At 36.9% G+C, this 19,186-nt stretch overlaps 1 protein-coding gene and 1 long non-coding RNA gene across 3 annotated transcripts in view; one reads left to right on the top strand and one right to left on the bottom strand.

Annotated features, from left to right (window-relative positions):
• The window catches only part of LOC122178668, a 59,281-nt gene that overhangs the window by 5,506 nt on the left and 34,589 nt on the right, over positions 1-19,186 (bottom strand). The window lies entirely within an intron of this gene.
• Positions 15,005-19,085, top strand: LOC122178666 (coiled-coil domain-containing protein 201-like). Of its 2 annotated transcripts, none has more exons than XM_042868940.1 (3): positions 15,005-15,042; positions 16,613-17,175; positions 18,441-19,085. In XM_042868940.1, exons 1-3 carry the CDS (start codon positions 15,024-15,026, stop codon positions 18,525-18,527), a joined length of 669 nt encoding a protein of 222 aa, XP_042724874.1. In that variant the 5' UTR covers positions 15,005-15,023; the 3' UTR covers positions 18,528-19,085. The 2 variants fall into 2 exon arrangements, with proteins under 2 accessions (XP_042724874.1, XP_042724875.1); XM_042868941.1 differs by having other exon boundaries at positions 16,617-17,175.

Genomic DNA, 19,186 nt, shown 5'->3' on the forward strand with positions numbered 1-19,186 from the left:
ATGAGAAGGAGAAGGAGAAGGAGAAGGAGAAGGAGAAGGAGAAGGAGAAGGAGAAGGAGAAGGAGAAGGAGAAGGAGAAGGAGAAGGAGAAGGAGAAGGAGAAGGAGAAGGAGAGGAGAGGAGAAGGAGAAGGGCTGCAGATGTTGAGGTTGTACTGATGAAAACTTGGATGTACTAAATGCCACATTTCACTTTGTGGAGGCTTACTTTTTTACTGATTTCAGTGGAAAGAGGAATGTGATTTTTATGCAATCAGCATTTACTTTGGAAAAGTTATGATTTTGTTACAAACATGTGAACAGATTTTGTGTCAACGGATGTAAATTGTTAGAGAAAACCTGCAGAAGTTTCTATTCTCCATGTAGCTGCATTCTGCAACGAGATTCAATGCTTTTCAGCAAGATTTTACCTCACTTTTCTGTATCCTGTCAGTTAGGTTTTTCTACAAAGCTAGCAAATTACTATTTTGCCTGAAATGATGTGAACAACTGAGGATTGCTTCCTAAGTATTGGGTGTATGCACTGACTGACCCGTGACAAATCACTGAATTTCTTCATATCTGTAACAGCTATCCAGTTAACAAGTGTTATTCAGAAATTATTTAACTCTGTTTTGTAGGCATTCAAAGCCACTTAAATAAATATACATCGAGAGCACAAATTTAGAAGAATGAATATTTACAAATTGAACTGAATAAATGGTATCCATGAAAAGTGCACTGCACATTTTTTGTTTCTAGCAGGTTTATGAGAACAAAATCATCATGCAGTTAAGCTAAATATTTAACCAAAATGGAAAGTAATATATGCAAGAGCATTAATTTCTCAGTTCCATTAACAAAGAGATCAAAATATACAATTTTTGAATCAGCAGACTTGGTGAAATATCACCAATAATAATAACGCTTTATTTTTACTCTACAAAGCAGAGTAAATTTGAATCATTTGTTTTAATATTTTAAAAGACTAACAAGTGCTAGTGGAATTACTGTGGAGGTTTTCTAAGTCTGATCCTCTTCTCCAGCCTGCAAATGCAGCAAGTGTTTTAGGAAGAATGTCTTTCATCTTCAGTGGAAAGGACCATTCCATTGGCTAGCTACCTGTGGGGCACCTTTGCAGTAGGTAGTGCTTCTAGAGCAGCATGAGTGGACCCTGGATGGATTCTGGCATTGCAGCTAGTCCAGTTTGGCCTTGCTATCTTATGCCACCACTGATGGTGTATTTGAAGTCAGTTTCCAGACTTTGTCTGAGTCCTAGCGTTAATGCTCTTTTTGTGGTTGTTGTTGCTGTTTTTATTATGGGAAAATCTGTATTTTTCCTACTTCTATGTAGTAGTGGACAAAGCAGTATAAAATTATGGAAAAGTCACAAAGTAAACAGCTGTGAAAAAAAGATTTTCAATTTTTACAATTTTTACAAACCATTCCTACAGGGAATATAAATTGTGATATGATGAAACTGTTCTCTTGCCTTTGTGCATTTCCCTCTTTTCATATCATTTTCCTCCTTTTTTGTGTGTGTACATTTGTTTTATTTCAATTCTTGTATAGTAGCTTTAGATGACACATAATATCTCTGCAGTATTGCATTTTTATCTCACCAAAAACACAGAGATAATAATGACCTCCGGTAACTCCATAAATGTACGTATTCTGCCAAATTAGAGAAGTCTGTCATAACTTTTTAAACTAAAAATTGGCTGAAGATTGTATGCAGCCAACTCCAATATCCCTTAAAATAGTTCTATGGGATTTGGATTGGACCTATCTTAATGCAATTTTTTACTGTCTTGCATTTATTAATTTTCTGGTCAAGCTCTGAAACTGTTGTCTGGATGACCTTGCTGTAGCACCGGCAAGGAGTCAGTTTTGCTTCACAGTACCCCAGAGTCCCTTACCTTTAACTGAGGGTAGCTAAATTATGTACTGTGGGCAGAATAGCCTCCTGCATTTCTGTTCAGTGTTCTGTGCAGCTCTTAGCTTGAAACAATTAACAGATATGAGCCCTACAACAATGTGATGCCATTTTGGCATGTTAGTGCGTGTCAACACCAAGCACAATATTTCACATCAGTTTGCACATTTTCTCTTTAAGATAACAGTAGTAGTTGAAGGTTTTTGTTCTTTATATAAGCAAATAAGTGTCAGAGATGTTCAAAATCTCTTTACTATCTTGGGAGCTAATTTCAAAAGTGTTCCCATGCTACCTTTATCTTGAAATGATTTTTTAACTACTATTCTATGCTAGCATTCAATTGCATTACTGGCTAGATATTTCCCAATATTTTCCATTCACACTGAGTAGAAAGCTATCTTATCCAACCTGTAAATTCATTGTTATTTGTAGCTGCTTCCAGCTGTAAGAAGTCACACTCTGTTGCCTTCACAAAAACACGAGCAAATTATCCCTTGCTTTCTCTAGGTGCAGGTAAAAGCCTGCAGAAATCACAAGAAGTTTAGAATGCTTACAGAAGTCAGGAGCTGAGCTTCTGAGGCCAAGTTTTGCTTTGGGTTATAGTGATGACTCCCAGTAGCATTGAGCTTAAATCGCTGTTTTACAACACTGTAAAAGAGTAGGTTAAGAAAGCCTGTTGTGTACTTTTGCTCATAATTTATCTGTAAGGCAGAAGTACTTGGGAGTTACTGTTTGAAGTGAAAAAGTATGTGACCTGTGCCATTTCAGCACTTTGAGACATCCAATCACAGTAGTAACTGGAGTGAATCATTTTCATGTGTTAAATGAATACCTGCTCATAGGAGAAACAAATTATTTTCTCTGCATTGGCAAGTCCAGATTCTGTATGTGTACTGCCCAGGCAGGAGGACTATTTAGCCATAATGTTCTTTCAAGTTAGAGTTTTGTATTACAGTGAAAAACCAACATTTTTTAATTAGCGATAAACTGTATTATAATGCCTTATTTATTTTTAATCTTGTACAGTGTTACAAAAGAACAGAAAACACTGGCCTTCATGTATTATTCACTTAAAGGATGTATTGTGTGAAATTTTGTAAATAGGTTTAGCTTTGACAGGTAATTGCATGTACACTTGTATAAAAAGAAGCAAAGAGGCACACTTCTAACAAATTTTTGTAACAGACGTTTTACATGTGCATGGAGAATATAAATCCTTTGGAAATGAATGTCCTTTTGGTTTTCCTTGCAATATACTGCATGCCATTCATGCCTGACTTGAGCAAAACAAATCAAAACCAGTAAGTTTTACTAAATGTTTTTGACATATCACTTCTGACAAAGTTAAATCCACTAGTTTGCATGTGTGTTTAGCAAAGCAAAATCAAAATGCAAAGATGAAAATAAGAAGAAAAGTATTTTAATGATCTGCCAATCGCAGTGTTCCAAGATGCATAATACAGTATACGAAATGTGATTCCAACTTCTATGCTGTCTTTTTAAGGTACCTGCTGGTCATTAGAAGCAATAAACTTTACTTACTGTAATATAAAAAGCAAGAAGATATTCTAGTTCATAATTGTGTAATATTTGACATTCAATGGGTACTCTGTGATACTGCATTTGATGTAGTATTGTCATCATGCAGGACCAACTGTCAAATCCATTATTGCTGTATGCAGGTATAGCACTACAGAAGGTAAAGAACGTGAATTTGGCCCATTGATGTTACCCAGAGTATATTCCTAATGTGGTATTAAGTTATCGTATATGAAAAATACATGATGCAAATTGATTCTGTTTCTAGATACATACATGTATATATATATATGTTTGTGTATATATATAATTCATTTTGTTGCCTTATGTTTTTATTAGCTTTTATGACCCATTTTCCAAAATACTTCTATTGCTAAGCAGAAAATACTGAACTGAGAGTAGGAGAAAGTTGTCTGAGTATTCTGGTTTTGAGCTGCCTGCAACATCCCATGTTGATGCTACTCCTGCTCCCACTGAAGCCATGCTTACAGGCTTGCCTCCATTAGACATTTCAGCATAGACTAAAGTTTGAGGTGCCTGACAGTTATTGACATGAGTAATACATCAGAATCCAGTCCTCTAACAGATTTTTCCATCTTGATGTTAAGTGAAACTTTGAATTCTGGAGATACATCATTTTTAAATTTCTATTTCCATCCATATTTTAAAATACCTATGTCATTACAGCTAGGGGCTACTTCTGGTCTTATTTAAAATACTGCTTTGTGATAAATCAGGAGATTATAAGATCATAACACTGAGATTATTGGAAGAAGAAAAAAGGGCTGAACTATAAATACTTTCCACTATGGATTAACAAAGGATTCTTTGCACATTTGAGCAAGTTTTATAATGGGATTTAGAAATCTGTTAATTTGTTTAATCGAGTGACTGTGATACTAAGCAGCACATTTTCTACAAGCAATTCTATCATCATAAATGAAGATTCAAGCATCATAGATTCACACATCATGTACCAGTTGCTTGCATGCAATAACTATCTTGGAGTGATGATTGGCTTCATGTAGTAGTTGAGTTTCTTATAGTTGTAAATTAACTCATCTCACATTCAGTGGGTTTTACATCTCAGTGTGGCACAATTGTGACTAATGACAATCTGAACTCTAATTCTCTACCCAACCCTGTGGGTTTTTTTTTCAGAACTCTCTATAGACTTTTTTTCATATCTTTATTCCTGTTAATCATGTCTTTCTGAGTTTTCAGGTTACTTACTTCTGACCAAATGTAAATAATAAACAAATAAGTCTATCTTGGATAGACTTATCTTGGATATCTAAATGGGAAAAAAGTAAAGGCTGGGTGGGGGGCTGTCTAATCTATCCTCTTTAAGGATACTTCAAAATGTACGTTGGTTGGGTTATCTGGTGCAATCTATAATCTGATCAATGCAAGGGCATATGTAGGAAAAGACAGAAAAGCAGGAAATTAGCAAAACTAACAAAGAAAAGTAGACTAAAATAAATCAATTACTGAAAGGAAAAGGTGAGAAAACTCCTGAAGTCAGTGGTAAAGCTGTCTAAGGTGCATACCCTTCTCGAGTGTTTGAGCTGCCAAAGTACTTAACCAGCTTCATGTTGCAACAAAATTAACTCTTGTGTTTAATTGCATGGCCAGCTCCGTTCCTGAGATTTCATGTCTGTTCACATGCATAAGAGTGTTCAAGATCTCTTGATGAACTTCTTTAAAAATGCCTGACAGAATCATTATGAATAGTTGGGGCTGTTACCTTTAAAGTCTGTTTTCCAAATACAAGCAAGCACTTTGAAATCTGAATTAGCATTGGTTAACATACATAGCCAGTGTGCTGAAAGGACTAGATTTTACTTGTGCCTTACTGCACGATGGAAGATCTGCTTCTTTTATACTAGCATTCTCATTTTATGTCTTCTGTGACATCAGACATGTCACGCCAGCATAAGACTGCAGTAACAAACAGTGCTGCATCACTGTGAAGTGTTTTTACTACTTTCTTTCCTACTCTGGCTCACTACCAGCACAGTCATGCCAGTGCAAAGAGTGATCCAAGTGTTTATAGAGGAAGGCCATAGACATGCGTTTGTGGCTCCAAATTAAATAAAGAACAGATTTTCTATTAATCTCAGTGTTCACAGAGCTGAGATTTGCAGAAAAATACGGCCAAATAGCTTGAAGCTCCTTTAAAAAAGCTGATTGCTCTCCTCTTCAGAGCTCACAGGCTTACTCAGCATGTTAATTTAAGATATCCAGAACACTTACCTTCAGCTTGTAACAGCACTGCCATGTTTGCTAGACATAGATTAACAGTCCTTGTGGTGGACAGTTCTAAGGTGTACTTCGAATACTGAGGTTCTTCACTCTTACTGTTCAAGTGTCTTACTGTTCAAGTGCCTGATCTGCTACTTTGATCTGAGACTTGTTGATGGTGGCTTCAGTCGGACAATTTTGAGTTGGCATGTTGAAGTTGTTTAGGTGATTTCTCACTACTTTTACTCTTCAGCGAACATGGATGCAAAGGCAGTCTACTCTTACATTTCAAATGCCATTCAAATGATTATGTCAAGCATTTCCAATGAAGTTTAGGTGAAAATGAATTGCTGTGCCATCACAACTTTGCTTTCTGGTAACTGCTTTTCTAAATACTTACAATATATATCTTTCCTGCTTTTATTTTATAGTGATATTATAGTAGTTCAATTAACAAAGAAGTAATTATGTGAATTGCGTATTTCATTTGTCTATGTGTGCACAAATTTGACTTAGACAAAGCAAATATAGAGTTTCTGTTCTGCACTGAAGCAGCTGATTATTATATAGATGTAGCTTTGAAAAATGTTCTGGTAAGAATTAAATTAAGGCTTTCGGAGTTCTCACTCAGAAAAGGAAGAGCATTTGAAATAATTTTGGAGTACCTTTTCAGGAGTAACTTTACCTTATTCAGAGAATTACAGAACAGCAACATTATTTCCAGTGAAATTCTAACCAGAGTTTTAAAAAACTCTTCTTGGAGGGGTGTTTTTTCCTTAATATACTTGTTTCTAGATTCATCTGTGTGCAAGTGATGAGTACACAGATTTTGGATAATGATGCAAAACAATTTTCACAATTTCAGTAGTTTCAGACAAATTTGACCCATCTCTCAAAATCCTTACCACTAAAACTGATGCTGCAGCCCGCAACTCTTTGAATTTTATCCTGTTAATTAGCCCTTGCACTTTACTGCCAGGCAGTTAATTCTATTCCTCCTCTATATGTTCTGCTTGAAAATGAGGTGTTAGGTATTTTTCTGATCTGTTATTGGAAAGATCAAAAATTGTATGCGATTCCTTCTTTTTATAACTAAGTGTCCATCACCTTAAGTAGAAAGCAAAAAACACTTGAAGCATGTGTTTTACAATCAAACTTAGTCTGCCTACACGTAAGTACTCAGTGTCCATTGTAGGCTTGCCCATAATTTTAAGTATCCCAGAAATATTTTAACAGGAAATAATTATTCTTTAGAAGTGTGAAAATGTGAATTGTTGCTCATAAACACTGCACTACTTCTTAAGAAATCAGCATGCTCCTTCAGCCTTCAGTTGTTCAGCTCCATTGCATTTTTATTACAGGCAGCTCTCAGGCTTGCTTATTGTCTTCCTCTGTAAGTTCTCCATCTCATAGTTGTCAAAACTTTTCTTTTGAAAACTAAAAGAAGTTATTCAAATAATAGGTGTTGAAAGGAATAGAAACGGATTTGACAAAATCTTGTTAGGGAGTGGCCTGCAACAGAAAACCCGAGGTGGCAGGTAAGTGAACTCTGTGGTGGGAGTGCAGACTCCAGCAGCTGGCAGCACTGGGCAGCAAGGCTCAGTCCTGCCAGATGCAGACAGAGCAGCATCTATGATAGAATTCCCAAAGAAAAGACAGAGTTACACAGGAGAGGGGTAATGTAATTCATGCTCGCTAGCAGCCTAAAAAATTAAGTGCAAACTCATTTAAAGGGTAGTCTGAGTCTGGATATCACTCTATTAAAAAATAAAAGTAAAAAAACAAACAGAATGGAGGATTGTCAGATTGGTTGAATTTAGTATTCGCTAAGAGGAAAACGCTAGAGGAATTTTACCAGCTGCTTAAGCTGCAGGTGTTAGCAACAAATGCTATATTCCTTCCAAACTAACTGGAATATTCTGTTTAGGCTTCAGAGAAAAATCTAAACCATTTTCATTCCTCAAAGGGAAAACCAAGCACACTCTTCTCTTTATTTAATTGGCATGTGAGTTTTCAGAAGATATTTTAGTCTGTTTTACAGCCCAGTAGAGTTAATGCTTCCTTTAACTTCAGTGATTGCTGAATTGCTAGACCAGGCCTTACTATAAGAGTAAGTAACTATCTGTTCCTCTCCTATTAATGTCAAATGGGTTGTAGCCAGTGACTTCAGAGGGACCAGGAAGAGGCCTACTGTAATGTAATAGAAACATCTACATAGGTAAATAAAATTAATGTCTCTATCTTTAAGGAATGAACTATTAAGTCGTCATTTCCCCAACTATTGAAGACCACTGATACATAGAAATAGTTTCTATAACCATATATCTATACACTATATATATATATGTATGTATATGCAAAGTATGATACAATAACAACACTGGGTAACTTCTAATGATAGATTTGCATTAATAATACGGGTCTTTTTATGTAAATAAAATACTGTAGAGTATCTTCCAATCTTTTTCAGGATTGTTAAACTGAGAAGAGCAATTGAATATTTGTCCTATTTTTATGTTAAAAAGTGAATGAACTGAAATGTTAAATGTGAATGTAAATTTCTTATTGCAACTTTTATACTGAGTGTTTGCACTATCATAATTTCTGGAATCCAATTAAAAATGAAATAATAAAAAAATCAGCTTGAATAAACAGTTGTTTTGGATTTTTTTTTTTTTTTTTTTTTTTTAATGTAGTTGCAGTCATTATTCTATGCGAAGCTGCCTTTCAAAAGTCCCAAAAGGCTGCTTCTCAGTTTTCATGCTAAGATTATACATATAGAAATCCTACAATTTTATTTCCTCAGTTACTTTGCACTTAATAACCCTTTTGGACCAATCCAACTCCATTGTAAGCCATATTGACTTTCTGCATTGAACACAGTGGAAGCCAGCTTGGGCAAAGCTCTGCATCCACTGTGCTTGCAGAGGAAAGTAAACATGTACAAATACTGGCCCAGTAATGTCCACAAAGACCAGAAGAAGGGAATGGGAAGTTCATCTCTCCCTCTATTCCTCTCTCCTTCCCTTCCTTCCTCCCTCTCTCTTTTTCTCTCTTCCTCTTTCTCTCTTCCTCTCTCCCCCAACACAGGCCAGTAAGAACTGACCCCACACTAGGGCCATTCAAAGCATCCAGTAGATCATGTAAGTAGTTTATATTGAGAAAACAGTGCAAGATACAGAACCAGCCTCAGTGTAAAATTGCGTTGCCTAACTTAAAATTAATTTGAAGACTGATTGAAGTTGTATCAGGCAACATGACACTTAGGAGGCTCTGTAGGTTTGGACACCATACCAAATTAACTTCATTGTACCACCGTCAAATCACAGCACATTCCCATTTGGTCAACTCAGAGTAAAAGCAGAGACACTCAGGCCCATCACATCCGTCCATGCAGATGAGCCCTAAGATAACTCGGAAATGCAGAGTCCCTTGTGATTGCAAACAGCCTGGGCTCAGGTACAAAGTCTTTTTTTCAAATGCTAGACAAAGGCTCCTGAGCTGTTTCTTACGTATGTTAGAGAGCATAGTAGGAGTTGTACAGAAGTGTTATGATGTCAGTAAGTATGACGGAATTGTTCTTAGTTTGCCCTTACACTAGCGAGAAGAATTGTTTGAGGCTTTGCAGAACTGTTTATTTTTTCCCTCTTCCCCAAGAAAGCCAAACCTTCTAAAATTTCAATAAAAGCAGCTCTGAAGGCAAAAGGATCCAAATAAACTGAAATTCTGGCATTCATCTTTAACTGGAGCCATTCTGCCACATGCCACATTAGTACTTCATGCTTTTTTTTAATATTAAAGAGTTCAACTTTCATTGTATTTTTTAAGGGTGAAGTATATAAATACAGACAACAGGCATAAAATATGTACACGCACATATGTTAGTAAATCAGTTAGCATATATTCTGGATTAATGACCCAGGTCAGGTATATTTTTTTGTTCTCATCCATTACACAGCTGAATTACTTCAGAGACATAATTACATTGTATGAGAATTTGTATTACTTAAATAATGAGGTAGCTTCAGCAGCAGATTGTTTAAATCCTCAGGTAATATTTATGGACCAGGATGGTCATTTATGTTGTAGAAATGCAGTTCCTGAACAGGAAATTCCAAAGCCGCTGCATTTTTTCACCACAAACCACCCTGGAGCTAGTCTTCTTGTCTAAAAATGTTACCTGAGAATATTTTGAATTTGAAACAGGGGGAAAGGGGAGAATGGAAAATGTGAACACTGTGTACCTAATCCAGGAATTATTGATGCATTGCCAATGCATCTATGTCAAAGCTTTCCAGTTTTGCAGCCATTCCCTAGGTCAGCCTAGGGAACCTAAGACAACCTAATGCACAGCATCTGCTGGCAGAACACGATGTTCTGCTGTCCACCAGAATGAAATGATGATATAAGTACCAACCATGGACCATCTTCTCATTTGGACGTTTATTTTGGAAAACAAAATGAACAAACAGAAATGTATCTGGAAAGCAACCCATGTAGCAGAAATTGTCTGTGACAATTTTGGTTTTCATTAAACTGTGGATAGAATTTGAAGACAGAGATCTTGAGGTATAGCCAGGCCACTATCAGTCCTGATCTGATACTAAACATCCAGTTCTGTGCAGATTGTCTACTGCAGTAATAATTTGCACAGGTTTTCATGCTCAGGGCTCAGAGAATAGGCATTTAATTTTGCATTAATATAAACCTCCCAGGCTTTTGCTGTTTTTATACTTATAACCGGAGAGTAGACTACTATTACTAGATCTAGCTGTATTAATAATGGATTGGTCTATGGATTGTGGATCTATGGAATGGATTGTCTATCAGATTTCAGTAGAAGAAAGAGCCACTGATAGACCTCTGGCTTGACCTTCTGCAAAGTAATAGTCTGGAAACACTACTTCACTGCTCAAACAGCATTTTTTGTTTATTATTAGATGTAATAAAGTAAAGTAAATCCATCATTTTCTGATCACTGAGAGATTTTAAGTTAGACATTTGTTTGGCACTGGCCAAACTGTGCTTATACTGTTGCCAGAGATCATAAAAGCATGACTGTTTTTTTCTGAACTTTATAGTTACTCTGCATGTTTATTGAACTTAGGCAATAATATTATGTGCTCCTCTGCAGCACTGCCAACATAATTAGAGAGGAGCAGTCGTATCGGAAAACAGACAGCACGTTATTGAGGAAAAGTCCCTGTTGAATATTAACCCCGTTTGATTTCTGGGATGTAGAAACATGCAGAAAATGTATAGGACACCGTCTAGCAAAAAAACAACATGCAGATAGAACACATTGAGGCCCTCTGGTAAGACTGAAGTGGATAAGCATATAACGAAGAGGAGTCATTGACGTAATTACAAAGGCAGGTGGTGGCGCATTGATTTTATGCAGGTTAATGACCTCTACTAGTATTGAAGTTTCTTCCATTTAGGTAACTAGACTTTTCAAAAGTCAAATATTAATCAGTCAGACCACTGGATAGAAATATACTTTTCTCAGTTTAGTGTTTCCCACTGTGTTCTTAGAATAAGGACTTGTATATAATAAACTTGTTTAACCAAGAGAGGCAACAATTTTTACTGCCTTAGAGTTTTATAATTGAATTTATAAGATACCAGCTTATTTAAATGTTTACAACCTAATCCTCCTCTCATATAGAATCCAAGCACTCTATCTGAGGGCAAAACTGGGCCTGCTAAGGGAGGATGCGTCACTGAACTTGTCTATGAACCCTGATGCATCATGAGGGGATAAAGTTGTGCTCTTTAAGGCTTTTGTTTACTCAGTCTGACATTAAAACAGAAAAAAAAATTGGCTGGTAGGATACCACTTTTAATTCCAGGCAACTGTTGGATCTAGATGGAAATTTTCTAACTTTAACTTCTTTTAAAAGCACTTAAGAATATTTGCAATGGTTTGGAAACGAAGCAGTCTCGTTATTCCTCATACTCTCACTGCAATTAATCATATGGAAGGAGATTTAGATGTTTAAACAACAGTTTGACTTCCTGAGTAGCTACAAAATCCATCCAGCAAACCATGTTGTGGGTTTTAGTATGCAAAATCAGACTTGCTATCCAGCTGAACAGATCCAGTCATAGTAGAGGGACACTACCCAAAATCTGAAAAACAGTTTGTAACTCTGTGTAAAGAGTTGTCTAGGATTTCCTGGAGCCTTCACCTCAGACTGTTTAAGAGTCATACCTATGACAGGCATTGGAATGGGAACTGTACTGCACTTAGGTCAGTCTGTGGACAGTGTAGTAAAAAACATTGATCTTGTCTCTGACCAGGAATAAAGGTCATTGTAACACTGAAAAAACAGGTGCAAGGTACCACTTCCACAATACTGCAATAAATTATGCTTTTTTTTCCTCCGGTAATCACAGTATCATAATTTGGCGTTTCACTGACAATAAGAAAAGACTTCTTAAATTCCAAAACTGTTGGAGATCAGGTCCATAAATCTGCATAGCTTTTGTTTAACAGACCACAGAGGATTATAATCCTTGGTTTCTGAAGATTTCCATGAAATATACATACTAAATGACTGCCACCATAATACATCCTCTCACAAATCTCAGTATTCTCAGCACCCAAGCATGTAATTCCTACTGCAATCAGTGAAAACAAAGGGTTAAGGCTCCTTTGAAAAGTCCCAGTGTACTTCTCCATACAACATATCTAAACAAGCTTTGGACTGCTTGCATTTCAATCTCTATTGCTGCCCCAAATGCTTACAGCTTAGGAAAACAGAGGTTCTGCTCCTTTTGCACATCCCGTTGTATCAAAACTCTGGGTAGACCAAGGAAGGCACTACAGCTGCAGAGTTTAGTTCATGATGAGGCTCCCTGCTAGCTTCAGCCTTCATGCTGATAAATAAGATGCAGCACTCTGGTTTTCACTGAGAAGTTCAGTCTGTCAGACAGTCTTAGAGCACTCTGATTTGACTTTACACCACAGAACTCAAACTGGGGAAGGAGGGATTATAATAATTTGAATTACATTTTAATTGTGGAGGGATTTCATCCAAAAACAACTGATAATCTAGGCCTAAATTTTCTAAACCGTTTAAGAAATACAGTATAATTTCCTTTCTCTTTGATTTTCCTTTCTTCCTCTAATCTTTCCTCTAGTTTATTCTTTTCATTACGCTGTAAAATTGGCAAAGTATTTTCCTCTTTGTCTCCTTCTATCTTTGTCTTTTTCTTCACCATTCCTTGTATTCTTCCCCTGGCTCTTCCTCCTTCCTTCCATTTCTCCCAGAAAGGATCATCCCACTTTGATTTATCAGACAATAGACTGATGAGCTGCACTTACCAGCTCCTATTCCTACTGTCTATTATGCACTTTTTTCAAAATCACCCACACCAAAAATCCCTTAGATTAGTCACAAGGGCAGGGAGAAGTCTGGTACTACAGACTGTATCAAACTCCTCACTGTTGGGACACTTTTGCAAGATTTTTGACTTAACAAACTAGAAATACAAAACCAATTTGACATGTTAGGTAAATGTAGGTGCTAAGTTTGGCCTTCAAGTTGTCTTCAGAACTGTTTAGCAACATAATCAGAGTGGGAATTGAAGAAATGAGCAGAGCAGCAACTGAAAATGTGTAGTCTCAGATTAGATCAGAAAACTATGGGGAAAAAAATTGTCCCATGGTAATGCATGTTACTTCTTGGCAAATTACTCAGACCTACCAAAAAGCTTCTTGTGTAGGTTCATGCTGCACAACATTGCTTGCGTCCCACCCTTGCTGGGACAGGCAGTAGTATGTCCCACTTATACAGGAGAGCGCAAACATTGCGACACTATGTCAAGACATCACTGCTTTGTGCTATATAAAGAACTGCCTTGCTGAGCTCTGCAAGACACAGTATGGATGACCTGGTGGGTCTGTTCATGAAGCCACAAGGGCACTAGTTTTAAAACTAAATACTAATAGTCAAAATGAGGTAAGGGCTGGTCTAGCCTCTTCTGTGTTTATAAGGGACCAAGATATTTTTTTCTTTTACTCAGCCACAAATAACTTGAAATAATTTTATGTTTAGTTCTCAAAATATTCCTGTAGGAATCTCCCCTGGGAGTTTAGGAAATAAATAGCTTTACCTGGACCAGCTATTTATTTCCAGAACGTTTACTTATGCAATCCATGTGATTCTAAAGTGCCTCAACTTCTCGAGCTCTCTTTCAGTTCCTTAGGGGTGGAGGCGGACAATTTAAACCTAGAAACATACCCCACGTATTGACAGACTGTTATTCTTAAATATTGAACTGGTCGCTCCAACTCTCTATTCATAGTGCAAGTATTAATACAGCAAGCTAGAGTGGTTTATTATTAGGTTTGAAATGCTCATATTCCCTGCAACCACAAGTTCAACTCCTGGCAAGATCAGACCTTTGACCTCCTGTTGAGGTGTGTATTACAACCTCAGATCATCCACATAAAGCCCTGAAATTAGGTCTGTCTGATCAACCTAGATTTTAAAGCTCCACAATTCATGTTTTGTCAAAAAGGGTTACCTCAATATCTGTGCAAGCATTCCTCCACATCTCTGCTTGCTCTACAGTGTTGTGATGGCAGCTGTTTGCTGCCTTCTTCCACAAAGTTCACTAGCACTTCTAGTGGGGCTGGTTCAGTCCAGCTGGATTTTTTGTAAACAAAAATTACGGTCCTCCACCACGTGAACCTTAGCATTTCATAGCAATACAATTCTCATCTAACAGCTGATGGTTTGAGACAAAATTCTTTAGTGCTGTAATCTCCACAAATGTTAGTTACAAACACTGTGAAATTCATACTGCAGCAAAACAATACTCAGTGTATTCTTACTACCTTTATTTTCTCAAAAGAAGAGTTTTTCATTGAAGATTTAACATGTTTTTTTCCTAACATTAATTTTTCAGGTAATAAAAACAAAGAAAATAAAATCTGAATAGAAACAGATACATGTCCATAAACAAGCATCCATCTTGTAACAGATCCTCAACATGCCATAAACAGTTATGTGAAGCCAATAAATCACTAGATTTATTGTCATTGAAGTAGATAGCAAGCAGCAGACCCTAAACAGCAACAAATTTAGCACACAGACGATTTGGACAGCCTGTTTTCCTATGACTACTTCATCTTAGGTTACTATTCAGCATTTTTTCATTTAGCAGCACTAATGAAACTCCTAAAAAAATGCCAGATGCATCATCTGGGGAGGTTCTGCAGCAAAGAATGCTGGGAAGTTACCAGGGCTATAAGAATTGAAGCAGGATCTTTAGTTAGATCACCTGAAAAGGAGAGAAGTAGTAGAAGACTTCAGATGGAACTTAATAGCGCTGGTAAGTTTGTTTTCTTTTGCTGATGTGTTCTTTTACTGTAGATCCTATCATTCTTAATTGTTTAAACTTTTTCTGCCATTTTTAGTTTTCTCTTCCTCCCTCCCTTTTGGGTGTCATTAAATGGTATTATTAATGCAACCGGGGGGGGAAGTGTTTCTTACAAGCATGTCTAAAGTACAGTGTAGTATTTTGCTCTTCTTGAAAGCTTTGGTTGGAAACAATCTTAAAAGCTATCTTTAAGAGTACAAATAAAGGCTTTTAATTACTCATATAGATCATTATTTAATGAGTAAGGGGAAAGCATCAAAATGTATAGTAGTGCTGGAGGGTAGGGAGGGGATTTGAGGAGTTGTAAACTTATTATGCTGATTTCCATTTATAGCTTATTCATATAAACTTACTACCAATAAGCTTCTAAGACTAAGGGAAGTTAACGTGACTGAACAGGGAGGAGAAAAAACAGCTCAGGGCTGTTTATAGTCAGTCATGAAAGCTGGCAACATGCAGAAATGGGAGGAGAAATGGTTATTCAAAGTGGGTAATAAAGGATTTCTACTCTTTCCTCTTTCTAAGGAAGAGAAAAAAACAAACAAACAAAAAACAACCTATCTACTGAAGAAGTTCCCCTGTTTGCCATCTTGTGCTCTCTAGGAACACGAAGTGGGTGTGGCACTACCAAACTCATAGACTCTACACAGGTGCAAAACACTTCCAAGGAATGAAGAGCTGATGCCTTTCTTCTCATAGAAGTCTAGCTCACCCATACATGATCTTTTGTATAGAGGTCTCAGAACATAGGTACTGAAAATCTGTTGCTGTCTTACACAATCAGCATGTATGAAATATCTGAATTGCCTCATGAAACCACACAGTTCAGTAATTATTAGAATAATATTAGAACACTTGCTTAAGATGGATATTCTAATTATACTTTAAAGTGTATTTATCTTAGGCTTCTCCAGGTTTAAGAAGACGAGTTCTTTTCTGTTGTTGATGCAGCTGTAAAAGTAGGGAAGTAACTCACAAAAGAGCAATCTTGACATTGCTGTAAATTTAACTGTACAAAATGTTTTAGGATCAAAGTTCAGAAGTAGTAAAACTTTCTTTGAAAAGGCAAGTGGGAGGGAATTAGAAGCTTTTTCTAAAATTGGTTGTTCATGCGAGAGTAACAAAATAGCAATTAGAGTAGGACCAGAATGTCTCTGTTACTCCAGTGTGCTTTCATTTTTCCTATGCTATTTGATTTCTTTTGGTGTGCCACAGTTACTGCTGTCTTCCATAGTTTCAGTAACTGCAACCCCAAGGCTTATGCTGAGGGGGAAAAAGAAAATTATCGTAACAAAGTTACAGATAATAGGATTGCTTAAGTTTTAGCCTATGTGGAGCTCTGTATGCAGAGGGCTGAGACAGGAATAAGTGTCCTCTAATCTCTTAAACCCTTTCAAGAATATTCATCAATATAATAGATAAAATTCATGTGGAGAGATGCTCTTATTTTCATGTTTGCATTACACTTTGCATGACATTTTATAGTATATGAGCAATGGTGCAATTTTCTTTCTACTTTAAGACAGCAAACCTGACTTCCAGATGTCAGAGGAAGAAGATTCTATTTGGGATGTTCAAAGATCTCTAAAAAGGAAAGTGGTGAAACACAGCACTCCAGTGGACTCAGTGTTCTCAAGAAAAATGCTATCTCTTTCGGGTCCAATCAATCAGTCAATCAAGGACCAAGATCTCAGTAAGAGAGCTTATATATCCCCAGTGCCAAAATCAACTCTAGGAAGGTCAGTAGCTCAACTATCACTAGCAAGTGTTGAAGCATACTTCCCTCATATGTCTCCAAAAAGGTTTTCAGAAGTATTTGACTTGCAAGATTCCAGCAGAGAGATAAGCCATAGTTCTCAAGTTGTGTATTCTAGAAAACGACTTTCCACAGTATTGGCATCTGATGAATCAAATACAGAGGCAAGTGAAAAGGTTGTCTCAAGTGTGGAGACTCAAACTCCCACAAAAGCATCTGAGAAGTTAGCAGTAACTCCCAAGAGTGGATCTTCATGGATGGTTTCTGGAATACCAGGAATAAAAGATCCTCCAATGTTGAAAAAGAAGAAAACTGATACAGCTATTGTGGTAATTATATTCTCCATATACTGTGAACTAGCATATAATTTTGTGCCAGTACTGTATTTGCACATCTTTCTAGTAATAGAAGAATATTGTGGTTATACAACATCTTCACAACTTTATCAATAATTCTGGCGAAGAGGAGGCTCAGGAGAGACCTCATTGCACTCTACAACCTCCTGAAGGGAGGTTGTGGTGAAATTTGGCCTCTTCTCCCAGGCAACGAGTAGGACACAAGGAAATGGCCGCAAGTTGTATCAGAGAAGGTTTAGATTAGACATAAGGAAGAACTTTTTCTCTCAGAAAGTGGTCAGGCACTGGAATGGCTGCCCAGGGAGGTGGTGGAGTTGCCATCCCTGGCAGTGTTCAAGAGGCATCTGGATGACATGCTGCGTGATATGGTTTAGTGCTTGTGGTGGCAATGGTGATGAGGAGACGGTTGGACTGGATGATCTTATAGGTCGTTTCCGACCTTGCGATTCTATGATTCTATGAATGTATGTCCTAGTTCATACTGATAACTTCTTAGATTCTGTGACATCATTCCAGCTAGACTAGATGTGATTTATTCATTTGGTATTTAATTTAGCTTCTGCACTTGCATGTTAATATATGAATGCTACTGCAGAAGTAGTTTGTTTTGTTGTTTGTTTTTTTTCTCTCTGCAGGAGGAACTTAAGAATGGGAAGAGATTAGTGGCTTAACTGGAAAAATTCTTAAATTTCTTCATGTTGGAGACTTAACTGAAAATGCAGGAGAAAAAAAAAAACCAACACAATCTACTATTTGGCCTGTTTAATTGAAATCATAATGTTTTATAGAAAGAATCCTAGTTATTGCTAATGTTGGTCTTGTATGCAACCCTTCAATTAGTGTAAGGTATCCTGGGAAAAGCTTAGATTAGTAGTCCTTATGCAGGTGGTCTTGTTTGATTAAAATGGAATTAGAGATCTCAGCTTCCTGCAGCTTTGATTATAAGTATGGACTTGGTGGCAAGTTCACAAAAAGGAAAATAAGGCAATGGATTTGGAGTCTAAAGACTGTCGTGCTAGTGTGCAAACCATCAGATTCTGTTTTCTTGGATTTATCTGTGGGGATTTCTTCTCCATATTGTTCACAAGTATATTGAAAGCTCAGGAAGATCTGCTCACTCTGAGTTAAAGCTTCTTAGCTTAAAACAAATAAATGTTCAGCCCAAATCTACCTGTGCTTGTTTTTAAAGCATATGAAGTCTAAACAGGTCAGACTGACTATTTCTTTTTCTATAACAGAGAAAGAAACAAAGAGAATGGGTGCTTCGCCAACTGAAAAACATTGAGGAAGCAACAAAACATGAATTAACAATTGAAGAAGTTTGATTAAACTTTTTGAAAGTAATGATGTTTCATGCTTATTTTGTGAATAGCAGATTCCAATAAAATGCACATTTGACTAATCTGCAACGCCTGTTGGACTTCCTATTAAGTCTAAGAGATGTCAGCTACTGCTTCTATGTGGAAGACAACACTAATCTGCAATAGCTAAATGCCTGGAATAAAGGAACGGAGAGATCTAAGTAAAAATCATTCTTCATCCTGCCACAGCTGCCACTTATCACAATTGTTTGTATAGCATTCAAATCTTCTAGTGTTGTTGATGTTCTTGAAGTGACAAAGTCCTAGTGGCCACATGAATGTAATCCTGGTTTGTCAGTGGAGAATCTCCTCATCTAGAGAGTAATAAAAACATGCAATCAGAAATGTTAATTAGCTGGGGAGATGAGGAAATAGTGAGAGGCACCAGTTGGGAGTCAAATCTTTAGAGATTACTATCTGATTTGAAGATTTGGTTCCGAGTTTGCTCTAGCCTGTATTCTAAGCATGCTGCACAGTTGCCAAGTGAAGCAGTAACTATCTCAAATATGTTTTGAAAGTATGCTGATTTCTTTTTTTTCTTTTTTTTAGATCGGAGGACGGGGGGGGGGGGAAAACCCTTTATATAGTGGGTGGGTTTGATTGTTGTTTTTTATAGAAGAAGA

This window comes from Lagopus leucura, unplaced genomic scaffold (assembly GCF_019238085.1).
Source record: "Lagopus leucura isolate 7727_CA_CO unplaced genomic scaffold, USGS_WTPT01 Super-Scaffold_100002, whole genome shotgun sequence".
NCBI classification, from domain to species: Eukaryota; Metazoa; Chordata; class Aves; order Galliformes; family Phasianidae; genus Lagopus; species Lagopus leucura.

What these genes read in the sequence shown, in the direction of transcription:
- LOC122178666 (XM_042868940.1), top strand. An exon ending in AAACTGATACAGCTATTGTG is followed by an intron (nt 17,176 to 18,440) that starts GTAATTATATTC and finishes TTTCTATAACAG; the next exon opens with AGAAAGAAACAAAGAGAATG.